The sequence below is a fragment of the Ascaphus truei genome, chromosome 5 (genome assembly GCF_040206685.1).
Source record: "Ascaphus truei isolate aAscTru1 chromosome 5, aAscTru1.hap1, whole genome shotgun sequence".
Taxonomy (NCBI): domain Eukaryota; kingdom Metazoa; phylum Chordata; class Amphibia; order Anura; family Ascaphidae; genus Ascaphus; species Ascaphus truei.
The window spans coordinates 45,089,013-45,104,702 of record NC_134487.1 but is presented as its reverse complement, the minus strand read 5'-3'; the positions used below and the strand labels follow the sequence as shown (position 1 = coordinate 45,104,702).

The following is a 15,690-nucleotide window of genomic DNA, read 5'->3' as shown; positions in this document are numbered from 1 at the left end:
AACCATTCTCACACAGGCGGGACCCAAAAGGTCGAAAACAGCTGTCTGTGAGTAGGGTTACTGGCTCTGCACTTCTTTAACCCAGGCTGCGCTAAAAGGTGTGTAATGCGGCAGGCATACACTTTTAAAAAGTAAATGCAAGCGCCACTTTAATTTATTTATTTTTAATATATGCTTTGATTACCCTTTGTTTAAAAGTAATTACCTAAGCTGCTGATTGAATTAGTTCTCCCGTAATTGATCAGCAAAGATTCTGTTTCCCAGGGTTCACTAAATGGCTGCCTTTCAGTTTCAAAACAATCCTTCAGTCAGTGTAACTCAGCAGCTACAATGTATCCTTATATTACTAAAGTAACATTAAACTTTCCAGTTAGCAGGTTTTATCATGTTCATGTGTATCACAGACCCAGTATGGTTTTTCTCCCTCCAGCAAAAAAGAGAGATGTACATGAGAATTTTACCGGGTAGTGTTAGGACCTGCAAATTGGTCATGCCTTGATGTTGGCTGCAGGCTTAGGCCCCGTTCACACTGCGCACTTCGCAACGCTGTGTGCTCGAGTCCGCGCGTGCGCGCCTCCGTCTGCTGGGCGATGTGTGATCATCCCCAGCAGAGGGAATGATCCGACACAGGGCGACATGCGGGGACCGGGGACCGGAGAGCAGGGGGGAGGAGTCTGTGTCATGGGCATCGTAAAATCACAGTAACATAAGTGTGTGTGTGGCTGGAGCAGGGTGCTGCCGAGTGTCTGGTCAATTTCAGCAGCCAATGCATTGATTGGCTGCTGAAATTGACGTCACGCTGCTGCAGCCGGAGAGCACAGATTGATAAGACTCCCGCGACTGCAGCAGCGTCGACGCCGCACTTTGCAGCCAATGGTAGTTTCAATACTGAACACTACCATTTGCCGCCTGGGGTCGGTGACGAACGCGTGAGCGCGCACACGTCGTGCAGTGTGAACGGGGCCTTATAACGCTGTGGCCAAAGGGTTTAACTAAATGACCCTTGCTCATGAGCAGATTAGCACTGAAGTATTGTATTATATGTTGTGTCACTTTGTATGTTGCGCTGGCCTTTCTGTTTTTGTATGCAGGGTAGTCCTGTCCACATTACTTATCAATATATGTATGCAGGCAAGGAAACATCTATGCAACACACTGAAAGAACCAAGCACAATGTGTGCTACAAAATGCATTTACTTAGAACTTAGAGCTCAGTGCAGGGTAAAAAACCAAAGTGATATACAGTAACATTTCAGGGCAGCAGCCCTTCCGTCAGATCACTGGGGTTATATCAGTTCTGTTTTTTGGCTGCCCTGAGCGCTAAGCTCTAAGTTCTAAGTAAATGCATTTTGTAGCAGAAATTGTGCCCGATTCAGTGTGTACATTTTTCCTAGCTTGTTTTAGTATATAAATATATAACCTATGGTCATAACTTGCCTTGGCTTTCTTTCTCCGACTGTTATGCTTAAAACTGTTTATATACATCAGTCTCAACATTAATGTGGTTTAATATGATCCTTTTCTGTTTCCTCTCTTAAAGCCTCGTTCCGTTCTTTCTGTGTGCTGAAATTATACTGTCAAATGTATGGATTTACATAGGAATAGTATTAGAGGCAGCTATTGAAATATGATGAGAGAAACAATGGTGTTTTGTGGTCATTGGCACCACTACAAGTTTCAGGGTCTAGTTTTTTGTTCTGGTCTGTAAACCCAGCATTCACTGTGCTTCTCAGGAAGCCTGCCATTAATTATCTGAATAAAGAGCCGTGCAACTACAGAGTTATTGCAGGCGACAGCCTGTACTTTAGGGACATGTTTCAAAATACCCATTGAGCAGAAAGAAGCACTAGTGTTTGTGATGTGTAAAGGAAATATATAAAACAAATATATATTCACGTGCTTCTCCGTGTAAGGAGCATGCTGCTGGTGAAAGGATTGGCCATACATATGTGAAAAAATATATATTGGCTATCGTCTATTCGTTGTTGATTATTAAGGTCGGCTAATATGGTATAGATACCTATATGACACTGTGTGCTCATTTGCATGTCATTTCCCAGAATCCCTTGCTGCAGTGGAAGTGCTGTATGCTGGGTGATAATGGGGAAAGGCGGGGTTGCAGACCTGTATAAGACATGCAGATGAGCATACAGTTGTATTTGCATATATATATACCTGCATTATACCATATATATGTTTGTGTGTGTGTGCGTATATATACTGGTATATATATGTGTGTGTATATATATATATAAACTGTGTTGGCTCTATCATTGTGCAATATAAACATCTGCGTATTCACTAAACTTCAGTAGTGCTCACACTTGGCATCACTAACGAGAATGCTAGTAGCACGAGGCTGTTAGTGTTTTGCATTTTCTAACATATACATTAGCTGTGTTTTAACCTTTAATATCCAAGTATCATGACTACAATTAATAGTTAGAAATCAATAGTTGTTCTCTGCAGCCATTGCGCTGAATATAGAAGTGCTTGTGGCTTACTATAGGGGCAGCATTTAGGGTGTAGGGTGAATAATTTGATCACTTAAGCACTTCTGTTCATACTTTATTAAGATGTGTACATGTGGGATATGTTACACAAACTTGAATGAATCCATTGGCATTTACTAAAACATGTGAACTAGAGATTGGTATGTAATCACAAATATATCAAAATAACTGAAAAGCTTGCAATGCATGAACTTAGAGTCATAGTGGACAGAAGTATTATCACTTTTAGGAGCCTAAAAGCACAGATGCATTCTGAGAGCAATAATTGATAAATTAGCATGACACAGATGTAACATTTCCTATTCCATGGTCTTTGATTGCTGACTGCCTTTGCTTTGCCATAGGGAATGCAATCCGGCACTGTAGTGAGGAAAAAGGCTGGCTTCCTCCTGATCTCTTCAATTGCACCACCATCACCTTCTTGGAGCTGAAGACTTTGGTAAGTGGTGGGGGGGGGGGGGGGAGTTGGAGAAGGGATCATGCAGCTGTCTGAAGAACCGGCCCTGAGCTAACCTTACAGACTCACCCTACAACCACAGCGCAAAGCAATGCTGCAAGGCAGCCAATAAAGTCCAGTACAGAAATACTGCTAACTTACGTGACCCAACAAGTGGAAATGATTGTGTACAAACATGTTGTAGAGAACCCTGCAATATATCCAACCACTACTCTACTCTCAGCCTGAATACCAATAAGAGTTTACCAGTGCCTCATACTAGCAGTCTAGCCATGTCATCTGCATTCAACAAGCTAAAAGTCTCATGACTTTACAGTATCTTTGACCTCTGGTGTAAGGTGGGGCCTTGGTTTCCATATTGAAATGAAGCTGAGCTTGCGACCCTATAGAAAAGCAGCAGAATTCCTAAAAATCGGTCTCATACACTTTGGCAGAAACACGGCTTTATATTTGCTCCCGTAATCTGTAGCCAGATATATTCACTGAAAGAACACTGTTCAAAACAGGTTTTACTATGGCACTTACCAATTAACATTTTTTTTAGTCGTTTGAAACTGCCCCTATGATGGGGAATCCTGTGTTTGTACTTTCATCAGAGGGGGTAATGCTGTGAATATAATGACTGACTAGAGGAATCCTTGCAGAGTGACTCATTTTTTTCCTGTCAAATGGGAAGACCTTGTGCTTAGCTCCACACACAGGGTTTTGTTACTGAATGCTAGGAATCTTCTGAATGTCTCATTAGCCTTTGTTGTGCCTGCAAAAGCTGAAGTCGATATTGCACAACCCTAATAGATTGTGTGGTATGCCTAAAAGTATCTGTATGGTCTGCGCCCAAAAATGTCCTATTGTTTGTTGTTGGCGCAGAACTTCTAATGACGCAATATAAAAATGATGCATAAATGTGAATTGGAATCGGAGTTTGAGATTTTTTATTTCTACAAAATAAATGTACTTGACACACATACAAATATAAACATCTACACACTTAAATAATGATTGGATGAACTAGGTAAAAACAGTATTTTCTCATTCTACTAATGAGTAGAGTCTGTTTTTCTAGTTTGTCATTTTGGGACTTGAGACACTTATGTTTTTGTTAATTCATAAGGATACTTGTCTCTAGTGTAGTCTAGTTAATTTTTGTTAAACATTTTATTTAGTATGTAATGCTAAACAAACACACACCACACTTCCTTACACTATACTGACACTGACATATATTGGCTTGTACTATCAAAATTGGAGGAGACTGACATAAATGTCTTTTAAAACCAGTATTTACGCTCTCACTTATATTACAGAATGAAAAGCTACATCGCAATGAGACCACTCTGGATGGAGAGAAATCTATTAAAATCGCCAGAGTGCTGCAGAATGCCACCAACCACACAGCATCTTTGTATGGGAATGATGTCAGAACTGGATACCAAATGCTTGTGAGGGTGCTGCAGTATGAGAGCCAGCAGCATGGGTTTGACTTGGCTGCAACAAGGGATGTGGAATTCAATGAGGTACTCGGACTTACTTTGTTTGGGGCTGCTATTTTTTTATTTATTTATAAAATGTTTTACCAGGAAGTAATACATTGAGAGTTACCTCTCGTTTTCAAGTGTGTCCTGGGCACAGAGTTATGATGACAAATACATGGTTACATTCAGTGAGCAGGGTTATACGTTATAAATAAATACATCGCATGCATAGTAAGATATAATATATGTTATAGGCGTATGTAACAGATACAGGTCAGATTAAATTGTGAGACAGCTTTAGTTTTGAAAGAATTTAGACTGGTGGCGGCTGTGAGAGTCTCCGGTAGATTGTTCCAGATTTGGGGTGCACGGTAAGAGGAGGAGCGGCCAGATACTTTGCTGAGCCTTGGGACCATGAGCAGTCTTTTGGAGTCAGATCTCAGGTGAAAAGCACTGTGTGTGGTAGGGGTGAGGAGCTTGTTCAGATAAGCGGGTAGCTTGCCCAGAAAGTATTTGAAGGCAAGACAAGAAAAATGAATCGTAGAGCCTGGCGATTTTCTTTTTTTTTTTTGATGAATTTGGATCCACAGCGGATCGGTCGGTTCCTTTTGTCCGCAGATTTCAACGGATCAATCTCAAAATGGCGATTACGCGTTTTGCGGATTCTTCCACGGGTTGTATCCAATGACGGATTTTGCTGAATCCGCGCGGATTGAAACCGGCCAAATCCGTTTGCGGATTTTGCACTCCGAAAAGGATTTTGATAGTAACATCAGTGAAAATCCGGGGAACAGATTTGGGCGGATTTGCCAATCTCTAGCTGCTAGTTTTAGTAGGAAAACATGCAGCATATGGACTGGACAGCTTCGGCCTGTGTGCTCATTTGCATGTCATTTCCCAGAATCCCTTGCTGCAGTGGAAGCACTGTGTGCTGGGTGATAATGGTGAAAGACAGGGTTGCAGACATGTTTAAGACATGAAAATGAGCATACAGTAATATTTCCATTTGCTATATACACACACACACACACACACACACACACACACACACACACACACACACACACACACACACACACACACACACACACACACACACACACACACACACACATATAGCTGTCATAAAAAAATCATATATACTTATCAGAAATCCAGGTGCTAGCAGATAGACAGGGAACACCAACCGATCTGTAAGAATCCGCAGCCCACTCAAAATGAAAAGTGATTTAATCTTTAGAAATACATCAGGCAATCACAGGAACTCCAGAGCTATATTTATATATGTATGTATGTATGTTTGGGTTGAGCACAGATCACTTTAATTATATTAGTATGTGCAAGACTATGGGTGATTTTTTTTAAATTAATAGATTTCATTAGTCATATTAACTGATTCACATTGAACTTTAAATGGTAAACCCCGTTTTAATTTTGGATGGGCCAGAAATGCCATACAATGTCTGTTTGTTCCTCAGGCAGTAAAGACGTTTTTTATGATACTATTTTTTTTTCACCGCTTAGCCAACAGCAAAAAATAAGTTTTTATGTTTTTCTTGCATCTTCATCAGCTATAAAGTACTATACTGTATGTAGTGCACGAGTCGGCCAAAACTATGCCCTGTGGATTATGTTTTGGATACTAGTTACCACACAATTGTACTTACTTGAGGCTGAACAGTAACTAAACTCCTTTAATGCAATAAATGCTGAAATGTACAGGTCAGAATGAATGCAGATTGGTGGCTCACCTTGAAATCATGAATGTTCTTTGAAAATCGTTTACGAAGTCAGCCTCCTCTGGGCTGTAAGCTTCTTTTCCTCGTATAAACATCTAAAAAAACTGACCCCTAATTTCTTAATGCATTGAGATTTGCAGCCAAAGCAGTGTGAGGTTTCTAGTTTAACATTACTTGTAATCTCTGAATTTGGCCATGATTTGCTGATGAAAAGCTTAAAGGATTACTTATAAGTAATGCAATTTGTTAGCAACCGAGAGGTTCATTTCATGATAGACGGGCTATGGAACAAACCTGACTTTTCACCAAAATCTCCCATATTTACAGAGGTCCTGTATGCTAAGGAACATTCCTTTAACTAGTGCGGTTTTGTATGTTACAATTTATCATTTATGATTATACATATTAATTATAAGAAGGATTTGTACTTTCAATGTACTATTCGCGTTCAACAAATAGATGTAAATTAGTTATGGCAGCTTTGCATTTCTAGATTTCTGTAACCTTTTTTCAAAGGCTTATAACTGTGTGTGTGCGCGCGCGCGTGTATATAGATATATATATATATATATATATCTATATATATATATATATATATACGTTTTAAGTTATGGTGGGTGAAAAAGGCAACAAGAAACCTCCACCATATTGCATATAGCAAATAAAAAGATCACTTGTGAGCACATTCACATGTCTTAGACAGGTTTGCAACCCTGCCTTTCACCATTATCCCCAGCATACAGTGCTTCCACTGCAGCAAGGGATTCTGGGAAATGACATGCAAATGAGCACACAATGTGTCACCTTTTGTCTGAAAAACAAATATATATAAATATTTCTGTATATATATCCACAAGATGGCCACACACTGTCGTGGTGCACGGTAAAGGAGATACGGGGTAGTCAAATAGATCATAAAAGATCTATAATACCGGCACAACATTCAGATAAAGCAAAAATGCACACATATATACACACACACACACACACATTTTTACACACCTATTTGTATGTTACACATTGTTCTTGGTACATTTCCATTCTTTGTGTTTTTTCACAGAATATTATATACACGGGAAGCGCTATGTTGGATCACAGCAACAAAGACCATTGGGAACAGATACAGCGGACAGAAGGAGGCACTGCACACCTCCTGAAACACTACGAAGAATATGCCAACAATGTGGCCAGAAACATGAAGAAGACTTACATGAAGCCCTTCATCATCGTGGCTCCAAATATTAGTGAGTATTTGCGCTGAACAGTTTTATACACGCGTTTAAGGCAGGGGTGGCCAACTCCAGTCCTTAAGGGCCACCAACCGCTCCGGTTTTAAGGATATCCCTGCTTCACGACAGGTGGCTCAACCAGTGGCTCAGTCAGAATGACTAATTGAGCCACTTGTGCTGCAGAAGGGATATCCCTAATATCGGGCCTGTTGGTGGCCCTTGAGGACTGGTGTTGGCCACTCCCGATTTAAGTTATTTAGAACACCTAAATACGCTCCAACCTGAGCTAATACACTCCGTGGTTTTCTGTGTGTCTTGGTAAAAAGCTGCAGTGCTTACTCTCTCGCACTTTGTTACCAGTGTCGACATTTTCTATTCCTTATAAACTAGGCCCAGGCTAAAGGCTTCTGGGATATAAAGAAAACGAGCAGTGGGATTAGGAAGACGAAAGATTCACATCAGTAACTCTTTCACTAGGATATTTTTATAATGTAAATACGTGGGTGCTTTGAGAGGAAAGCTGTGTCTTACTAACTTCTTAAAATTGCCATGCGCCACGTTTTGTGTGGGACACCGATATGTTATAATCTGATGACTTTATAATGTATCAGGTGCCACGTAGCAGGTCACAAAAATATATATTTTTAACCTATTTAGCAGTGTAATTAGTATCATTCAAAAAAATGGCTCGTCCTTAAAGTAACAGATTGATTGATGTGCCCACTGTTTAAAATTCACGTTTCCCTTTTTCCTCTTATGTGTTTGATTAATGATGACGTCATGATTACTGTACAAGCAGCGGACAAAACAAAAACAATAATTGACCTCTAGTTTTGAAGATTGACAAAAGATATTAGATAGAGATTGTAAAAAAAAATCCTCCAAAGCATGGAAAAGTTAAAATACAACACAAAAATGAATTTAAAGAAGTAGTTATATGTATGTGATGTTTTAAAAACAATGTGTCGGTTAGCTGCATTTAATGTTTGAAACTTTTCACTGTCTTTGGCCACCTTTTTTTTATCCTAGGAGGGACTAACCCTTTTATCCTAGGAGGGACTAACCCTTTGCAGCCAGAATGCCCTTCAACGAGTTGCAATCAGTTGTAGTCTCACCTGGCAGCGGCAGAATTAAACAATAGCATCAAATAGCATCTTTCTATGTTGTAGAGCAGCGGTGGGCAACTCCAGTCCTCAAGTGCCACCAACAGGGAGTGGGAGTGGCTCAGTAAGTAAAGACACTGACTGGCACTTAGAGTTTGAGGGGAGCCTGGTTCAATTCCCAGTGTCGGCTCCTTGTGACCTTGGGCAAGTCACTTTATCTCCCTGTGCCTCAGGCACCAACAAATAGATTGTAAGCTCCATGGGGCAGGGACCTGTGCCTGAAAAATGTCTCTGTAAAGCGCTGCGTAAAACTAGCAGCGCTATACAAGAAGATGCTATTATTATAACAGGTCAGGTTTTCAGGATATCCCTGCTTCAGCACAGGTGGCTCAATCTGTCTTCTGTTGTAGCGCATAGTAAATGTATTTCACCACCCCTTAGCAACTCATTCATAAAGCTGTTAAGTGCGTACTCCTGCTCCAGGTCATTTCTAAGGACATTCGTGTGGTGAGCAAGTATTGCAAATAAAGGAAGATGCACAAGCCGTTTGTGTTGCTAAAACGCCGTGTTTAGGACATAAATAAAACTGTTTTCTGCACACAAGTTACAGAAGAGCAGTTCATATTCTAAGGGAAAATACATCTCAACCTTTCAGCGGAACGTTCTGTTCTGTTTCCTGATGCTGAGAAGCTCTATACATATTTACCATACTAAGGCCCAGATCCACAGAGCTCAGTTATTGTCTTAACCATGCGCTAAATTAAATTAACGCATCGTTAAGGGCTAACCGGTATCTTCCAAGCTGAATAACGCAGTGTTAAGTATTGTTTTCAGCAGTAATGGCCCTTGCGTTAAATATAACTTACGTTAGTGCTAATATGCAAAAGAGATGTTCCCACTGACAACACATATCCACAGGGGCCTGTTAAAGAGATTATGTGATGTGTTAGGCTGAGTCCATAGTCAGCGCTTATCCGCTGACCTGCGCTGACGCTTGTCAGTGAGCCCCTGCAGCCGCAATGAGAGCGGCTTTAGCAGGGGCTCGCGCACGGTTCCGCAGGCGTGCGGAAGCGTAGCCCACAATTTTTTTTTAGTTTAAGCGCTCACTGGAGCGCAGGGCTGGGTCACGTGAGCGGTTCGCCAAATGAGGGCGAACCAGCTCTGTGACGTCACTGGCCCGCCCCTGGACGGCACGCAAACTAAGGCCAAGGAAAGCACCCGCTTTCCCTCAGCCTCCGCACGCCTCCGCACGGCTGAAGTCTCTATGGACTCAGCCTTAGTTAGGTCATAGCAAAACTTGGCGTTACATCCAGACCCTGAAATAGTTATTTTACACAGTCTGGATGAGGGTAAGACCACTTTTTTAAACTTTATTAAAATACCTATTCAGGGTCTCGCTGGAAGTAACGCCACCTTTGGGTAAGACAGGCTTATCACCATGTTATTTGAAGATAACGCAAGGCCGTGCTAACTTCACATGGCGTTAAGCCTACGCTAATGAGATAACTAACAGCTGTGTTTGGATATATTTCGCTTTGTGGATTTGCGTTAACCTCAGGGAAATAACGTCCGTATGGGATTTTAATAACAGTACGTTTTGAGCCCGGAGTTGAGGGACCTTTGTTGTTCTGGGCATAAGTTCCTTCATTTCTTACTCCACACCTTTGAGACTGTTGCCATGCCAGCAATGTTCTCATACGTCTCGCCCCTGCCAGCATCTAATCTATAATGCAAACTAACAGGATAGTCCTTTTATGTTGGTGGAAAAGGTGAGTGATAGCGCAGGCACTGTAACAGCAGGTATATTTCTTGTTTTCCGCTTATGGTCTAACAGAAAAGCATCATTGCTAAATGGTTTATATCGGTTGCAAAGCCATATCGGGAATCATAAAACCAAGCTGTGTTCTTATATTGATATAACAGAGAGGTGATTCCAGTTTCTGAGAGTGACTTTCAGTGGGTTACCAGTGTTACCTGAGCCCCTTGAAGCTGCTTGTTTAACATTATAATGTGAAAATATATATATAATAGCAATTTATATAAAAAAAATGTTTTAGGTATTTAATAAAAGACATTTTAAGTAAGCTTACAATTTTTTATAACCCCAAACATCTACAATTCTCCAATATTGACAACTAATTTTACTGTAGTGTGCACTGCAGTATGTTATCTGTATGAAAACAAAGGAAATGAAAGGCCATTTACTGGATATCAAGATCTATTTTCCTAAACCAGCTAAATGGGACAGTACTGGGACCAAAAAAAAGCCAAGAGACATAATATACAGTAATCCTGCATTGTGTGATTTGAATCTAACGGGAGTCTGGGTTCATTCTTATGAAATAGCATCTTAAATAACAAAATAATTGTCAGAAATGTATATATTTTGATCTCACCCAGGGATTACCCTCAAGATTCAGTAGTGAATGTGTGTTATACTTTAAAATATGTCTTAAGTCCATTTGATGTGTTTGTCAAATTAAAAACAATGTGTGCTTAAGTCAGTGCATTTAATGTAATCTCTAAAACATTGTAGCTGTCACTACCATTGATAATGTTTTGGAATGAATTATTTAAGCCCTAAGTGCCATGTGCTATAACACTTCTCTGCATTTTTCTCCAACAGTCATTGCTGTAGACATATTTGACGAGGCTAATTTCAGTGGAGCCACAGTGCCTCAGTTTAATGAGATATATGAAGATTATCCAAAAGATTTGGAGTCATCCGTCCTATTCCCTGACACATTGTTCAAACCTCCCGAGCGAAAAGGTACAATTGTTCAGCATTTGTAATATTTGTAGAATGGCTACATTTGTTTCTTTTCATCTGTCCATGCAATGGAAAATATCCCTGATATACCGTAGAAGGAATTTACTTATTAACACAATGCATCACAAAAGGAAAACAAATACAGTAACATCGTTTCTTCTCAACATCTCTGGACATGCCTTGTTATCAATAATTGGTGCCACACCCCTGGCTCTGCAGGCAATGTCCCTCAGCAATGTATAATTGACTCGTATTAAAGTTATTAAGTGCTTCTCACATATTTTTAAAATGTCGTGCACAACAAAAATATTTTCCTTTTTAGTTCCACAATTTCTGGATACATGTAACATACTGCTTTTGAAAGGCACTATTTTGGGGCAGTAGTACATTTCAAGGAAAGTATTTACACAGGAACTAAGATAGTGGGCCATGTTTACTAAGAGGTGTTATTCCATAAGACAATGGTGTCCAACCTTTTTTGGGTTAAGGAACCCCAGGTGAAATTCTGAGGAACTCCAACCCTCTCTAACAGCGAGTCTGAGATTAGATGCATTGTAAATTCTTCTGTATTTGGTATAATTTTAAAATGAACAGAAAATTACAGAGAACTCTTTAGGGATGCCCAGGGAACCCGAGGGTTCGTAGGAATCCTGGTTGAAAAACACCCCCATAAGACACCTTCCAATGCCGGAAGACCCTTTATGGCACATTGAAGTGAATAAACAATTGCTAGTCTTCCAGCACTGGAAGTTGCCTTGCGGAATAGCACAAACGTACTAAATATGGACCAGAGTCTATAAAAGGTGTTTTCATGGTTAGCCCAGTGAGATGAGTTCCTTGCAGAAAGCTGTTCCCTTTAAATTCTCCAGGGCTTCATCTCTGATCCCTAGTGTGAATGATGTTGTTTTGATGCACATTTAATTACTGGATAAGGTAGCACTTATGCTTTATTATACTGTGAGCAATGTCAACATTCTTGAGACCTGGAAGCCCCATTATACACAGGGCTTGTATACTTGGAAGATTCTGAATTGTCGGTCAGTAGACAATGATGAACATTCCATTGAACTGTCATTGACATCCTGGTCACAATCTAGATAATGACTATCTGACGAGACCAAGATGTGTACAATGTGCTTGTTTGGACTGTTAATGCTTTATCTTGTATATCATCAGAGCAAAATGAGTCATATATAAAAAGGCTTTAATATATCTGTCTTGTAAAACAGAAGTGTTGTGTTTATTGCATTGGCACACTCCCCAAACGTTTGAATCCCGGCAGGGTAGCTGCGGATGTGTTTGTGAAGATGGATGAGTGAGCAAAGTGGCAGGAGAAAGTAACATGTAGCAAAGTAAATGGATTTGGCACAAATCTGGGCTGTTGAGAAATGTGACATGTATGAACCGTACAGCCTCTTGTCATATTTCTTACTTGGATTTCCCTTTGCAAGCTCATACACGATACGGCTTCGGTATATTTTTGTTTATAGGATGAAAGGGAAATTAATATTTCGAACCATGTAAGGATTTTGCTTTTACTGCTTGCACTTTAAAGCCGCAAAACAAGTGAAATGTTATGTTTTCAAAAATAATAATCGGTTCTAGTGACTGTTTTATTTTTACATTTATTTTTTATTCAACTCAAGGCCATTTTTAATGTGTTTTGAAGCATATTTTGATTTCTTTAGCCCACCTCCCCAGCAGTGCAAGATCTTTGTAACACTTTCCTGTTTGAGATAATTTGTTGCCAATATTCCCAGCAGTATGAGCTGCAAACTGTAACAATAGGTAATGTTACCGTCTTAATATCAGGATACATTGTAGCTTCTGAGTTACAATGAATGAAGGCTTGATTGAACCTGAAGGCGGCCATTTTGTTAGGCACACAATCAGGATGTTTACAGATTTATCTTAGCTAAGAATGTAGAATTATACATTGCCAGATGCTTTTCATATAAAAATAAGAAAGAAAAAAAGTGGGAAAATAGTATTGCTGCTTTAGAGAATGAAGACAGCCCATTGCAGTTCATACTTTTTATGTTTACTTGTGTGTAATTTTTTTCTTTTACGGTGTAAAATAAACTCAGGAATGAATGGACTAGTAGCAGTTGCAAAGAAGTTAGCCACAAATGTTCCCACCCCGTAACTGGAATATTCAGCGTATAAAAGATGCCTTTCCCTATGTAGCACCAGAAAGGTTTTGATGATGACAGTATTGAGCATTACATTCATAGCATATTATATTTCAAGCGTATTGTCTGCCAATAGTGCAAGCTATCTAAGGAACCGTATACTGAATATTCGTTGTTTAATAATTCCTTTCAAGGCTTTATAATGTTTTTAACCTAGTCTATTCTTGCATTGAATATTGACTTCATGTATTGCAATAACATATTTAGTTTTGGGACACAAAATCAATACAAAGCAAAGTGAATTCCATGGGAATGATTGGCTTTGTGCAATGTAGTAACATTTCCCATGGAAGACCTGTAATAATGTGCTGCAGCCGTTAGCACCCATCAAATGATAGATTGTGAGCTCTCGTACATCGACACTGAAGAAAACGTATACACAGGAGAATGTTGAAATATATATGTTCAATATGAATGTGTTCACGGAGAAGAAATCCATAGATGCACACTAGGGGCAGGGAGTGGGGCATGCTCTATGCTGTGCTCACCCAGTAGCTTCCAGTACTTGCCACTGTGGAAATTAGAATCATGTGATTGATGGACCATTCGGTCTCACCCAGAATTGGTGAGTTCTTGAAATGTTTTTGTTGCCGTTTGTTTAGTATAAAGTTCAGAATTTAAAGGACATTCTGTATCCATTATAAAAACGCAAACTTTTAAAAGATGACTACACCGGGAGATTACAGTGCAAGCATTAAAGCGCTCAGTGATGATATCAGAGGTCATGATGTAATCTAAACCATCAGTACGCATTATTCCAGCTGTTTATTTCTTTTGATGTAGTGCTGCCTACAATGAAGCCTTCAAACCAGAATGTTTTCAACAAAGATGACGAGAGTGACCCTAGCCTGTCAAAAAGGAAGAAGAGGCAACCAGATCCATCAAACCAGTACGCAGTCGCCATTGTGATAGTGTACCGTTCTCTAGGCCAACTATTACCAGAACACTATGACCCAGACCGCAGGAGCTTAAGGTACAGCTTTAATTAAGTCAAGCCATTATCCTTTGTTATGCTACAACTAGTAGGAAACTGCATTATATCAGCAACCGCTGATATACTTTAGAATATATTTTTCTCTATGTATGTATGTACAGTATATTTAAAATAGAGACGTAAACATTTAATATATCAATATAATTTAATATAGCAACTTTGACACATTGAACTGTGTTACAATTACAATCTTTTTCACGTATGACAGAAAACCCCATTACACAGTATTTAAAACAGCCCTTCAAAAAATATTTTTGGTAAATAACCCACAGAAAATACGTGTTTGGTCACAAAGCTCTCAACTCTGAGAGGAAATGTTATCCAGATGAAAGAAGTGGTCACCTATCTACAGATCTGCAATAACATTTTCCCACCGCACTAAAATAAATATAAAAACAAGGAAAGCTGTGTTAAAATAGATATGTTGCCACAATACAACCATAGAGTCTATTACCCGATTAGTCCAGGTCCTGTATATATCCAATTCCGTTGACAAAGTCAGGTGGGAAGCATGATGATCATACTGTGCACTGTGTCAATGGAATTGGACCCGGGTTGCACGGACCTGTTTTGTGACCTGCTGTACTCCTTGAATAGTCCCCGCTGCTCCCCCTCTTTGGCATTGGCTTCTACGCGCTTGATCTCGCTATCCTGATTAACAGCTTATACATACATAAATATATATATATTTTACATTGTGCACTTCATTGGTATATGTATTTCACCATCTTTCAGCTCAGATCCCCCTTCCCCCTATTTGCCCAGTTACCACATAGTCTGCACACACTGTATATTTCCAGCTACGTATGACACTTGTATTGATATTGCACTGCCAAGGTTAGGAGTTCCCAGATACTGATACCTGCATTACAGTTGTTGTACTTTTTTGATGAGTGCCCTGTTCCTATTGTGTGTGTGTGTGTGTGTGTGTGTGTGTATTTATGTATATACATATATATATATATATATATATATATATATATACTAGCTGAGAGACCCGGCGTTGCCCGGGATGTAAATGCGTAATAGGTAGTATTATTTATAAATCGTGGAACAATAGATGACTATTTGTTGTAAAGGTTGGATAATAATGTTGAAAAGAAAGATGGAATAAAATGTAATACGATGTTGTTTAAAAATGGTTTATTGAAAGGGGAGTGGGGGGGGAGAAAGGGGAGTGGGGGGGGGAGAAAGGGGAGTGGGGGGGGGGAGAAAGGGGAG

General features: G+C 39.7%; 1 protein-coding gene across 3 annotated transcripts in view; it reads left to right on the top strand.

The window, feature by feature from the left end:
• Window positions 1-15,690, top strand: part of CELSR1 (cadherin EGF LAG seven-pass G-type receptor 1) — a 217,984-nt gene that overhangs the window by 174,100 nt on the left and 28,194 nt on the right. For all 3 annotated transcript variants that reach the window (XM_075599787.1, XM_075599786.1, XM_075599785.1), the window contains exons 17-21: window positions 2,858-2,952; window positions 4,275-4,484; window positions 7,242-7,425; window positions 11,140-11,283; window positions 14,259-14,448. In XM_075599787.1, the coding sequence (XP_075455902.1) occupies window positions 2,858-2,952; window positions 4,275-4,484; window positions 7,242-7,425; window positions 11,140-11,283; window positions 14,259-14,448 (823 nt within the window). The remainder of the gene's footprint in view (window positions 1-2,857; window positions 2,953-4,274; window positions 4,485-7,241; window positions 7,426-11,139; window positions 11,284-14,258; window positions 14,449-15,690) is intronic.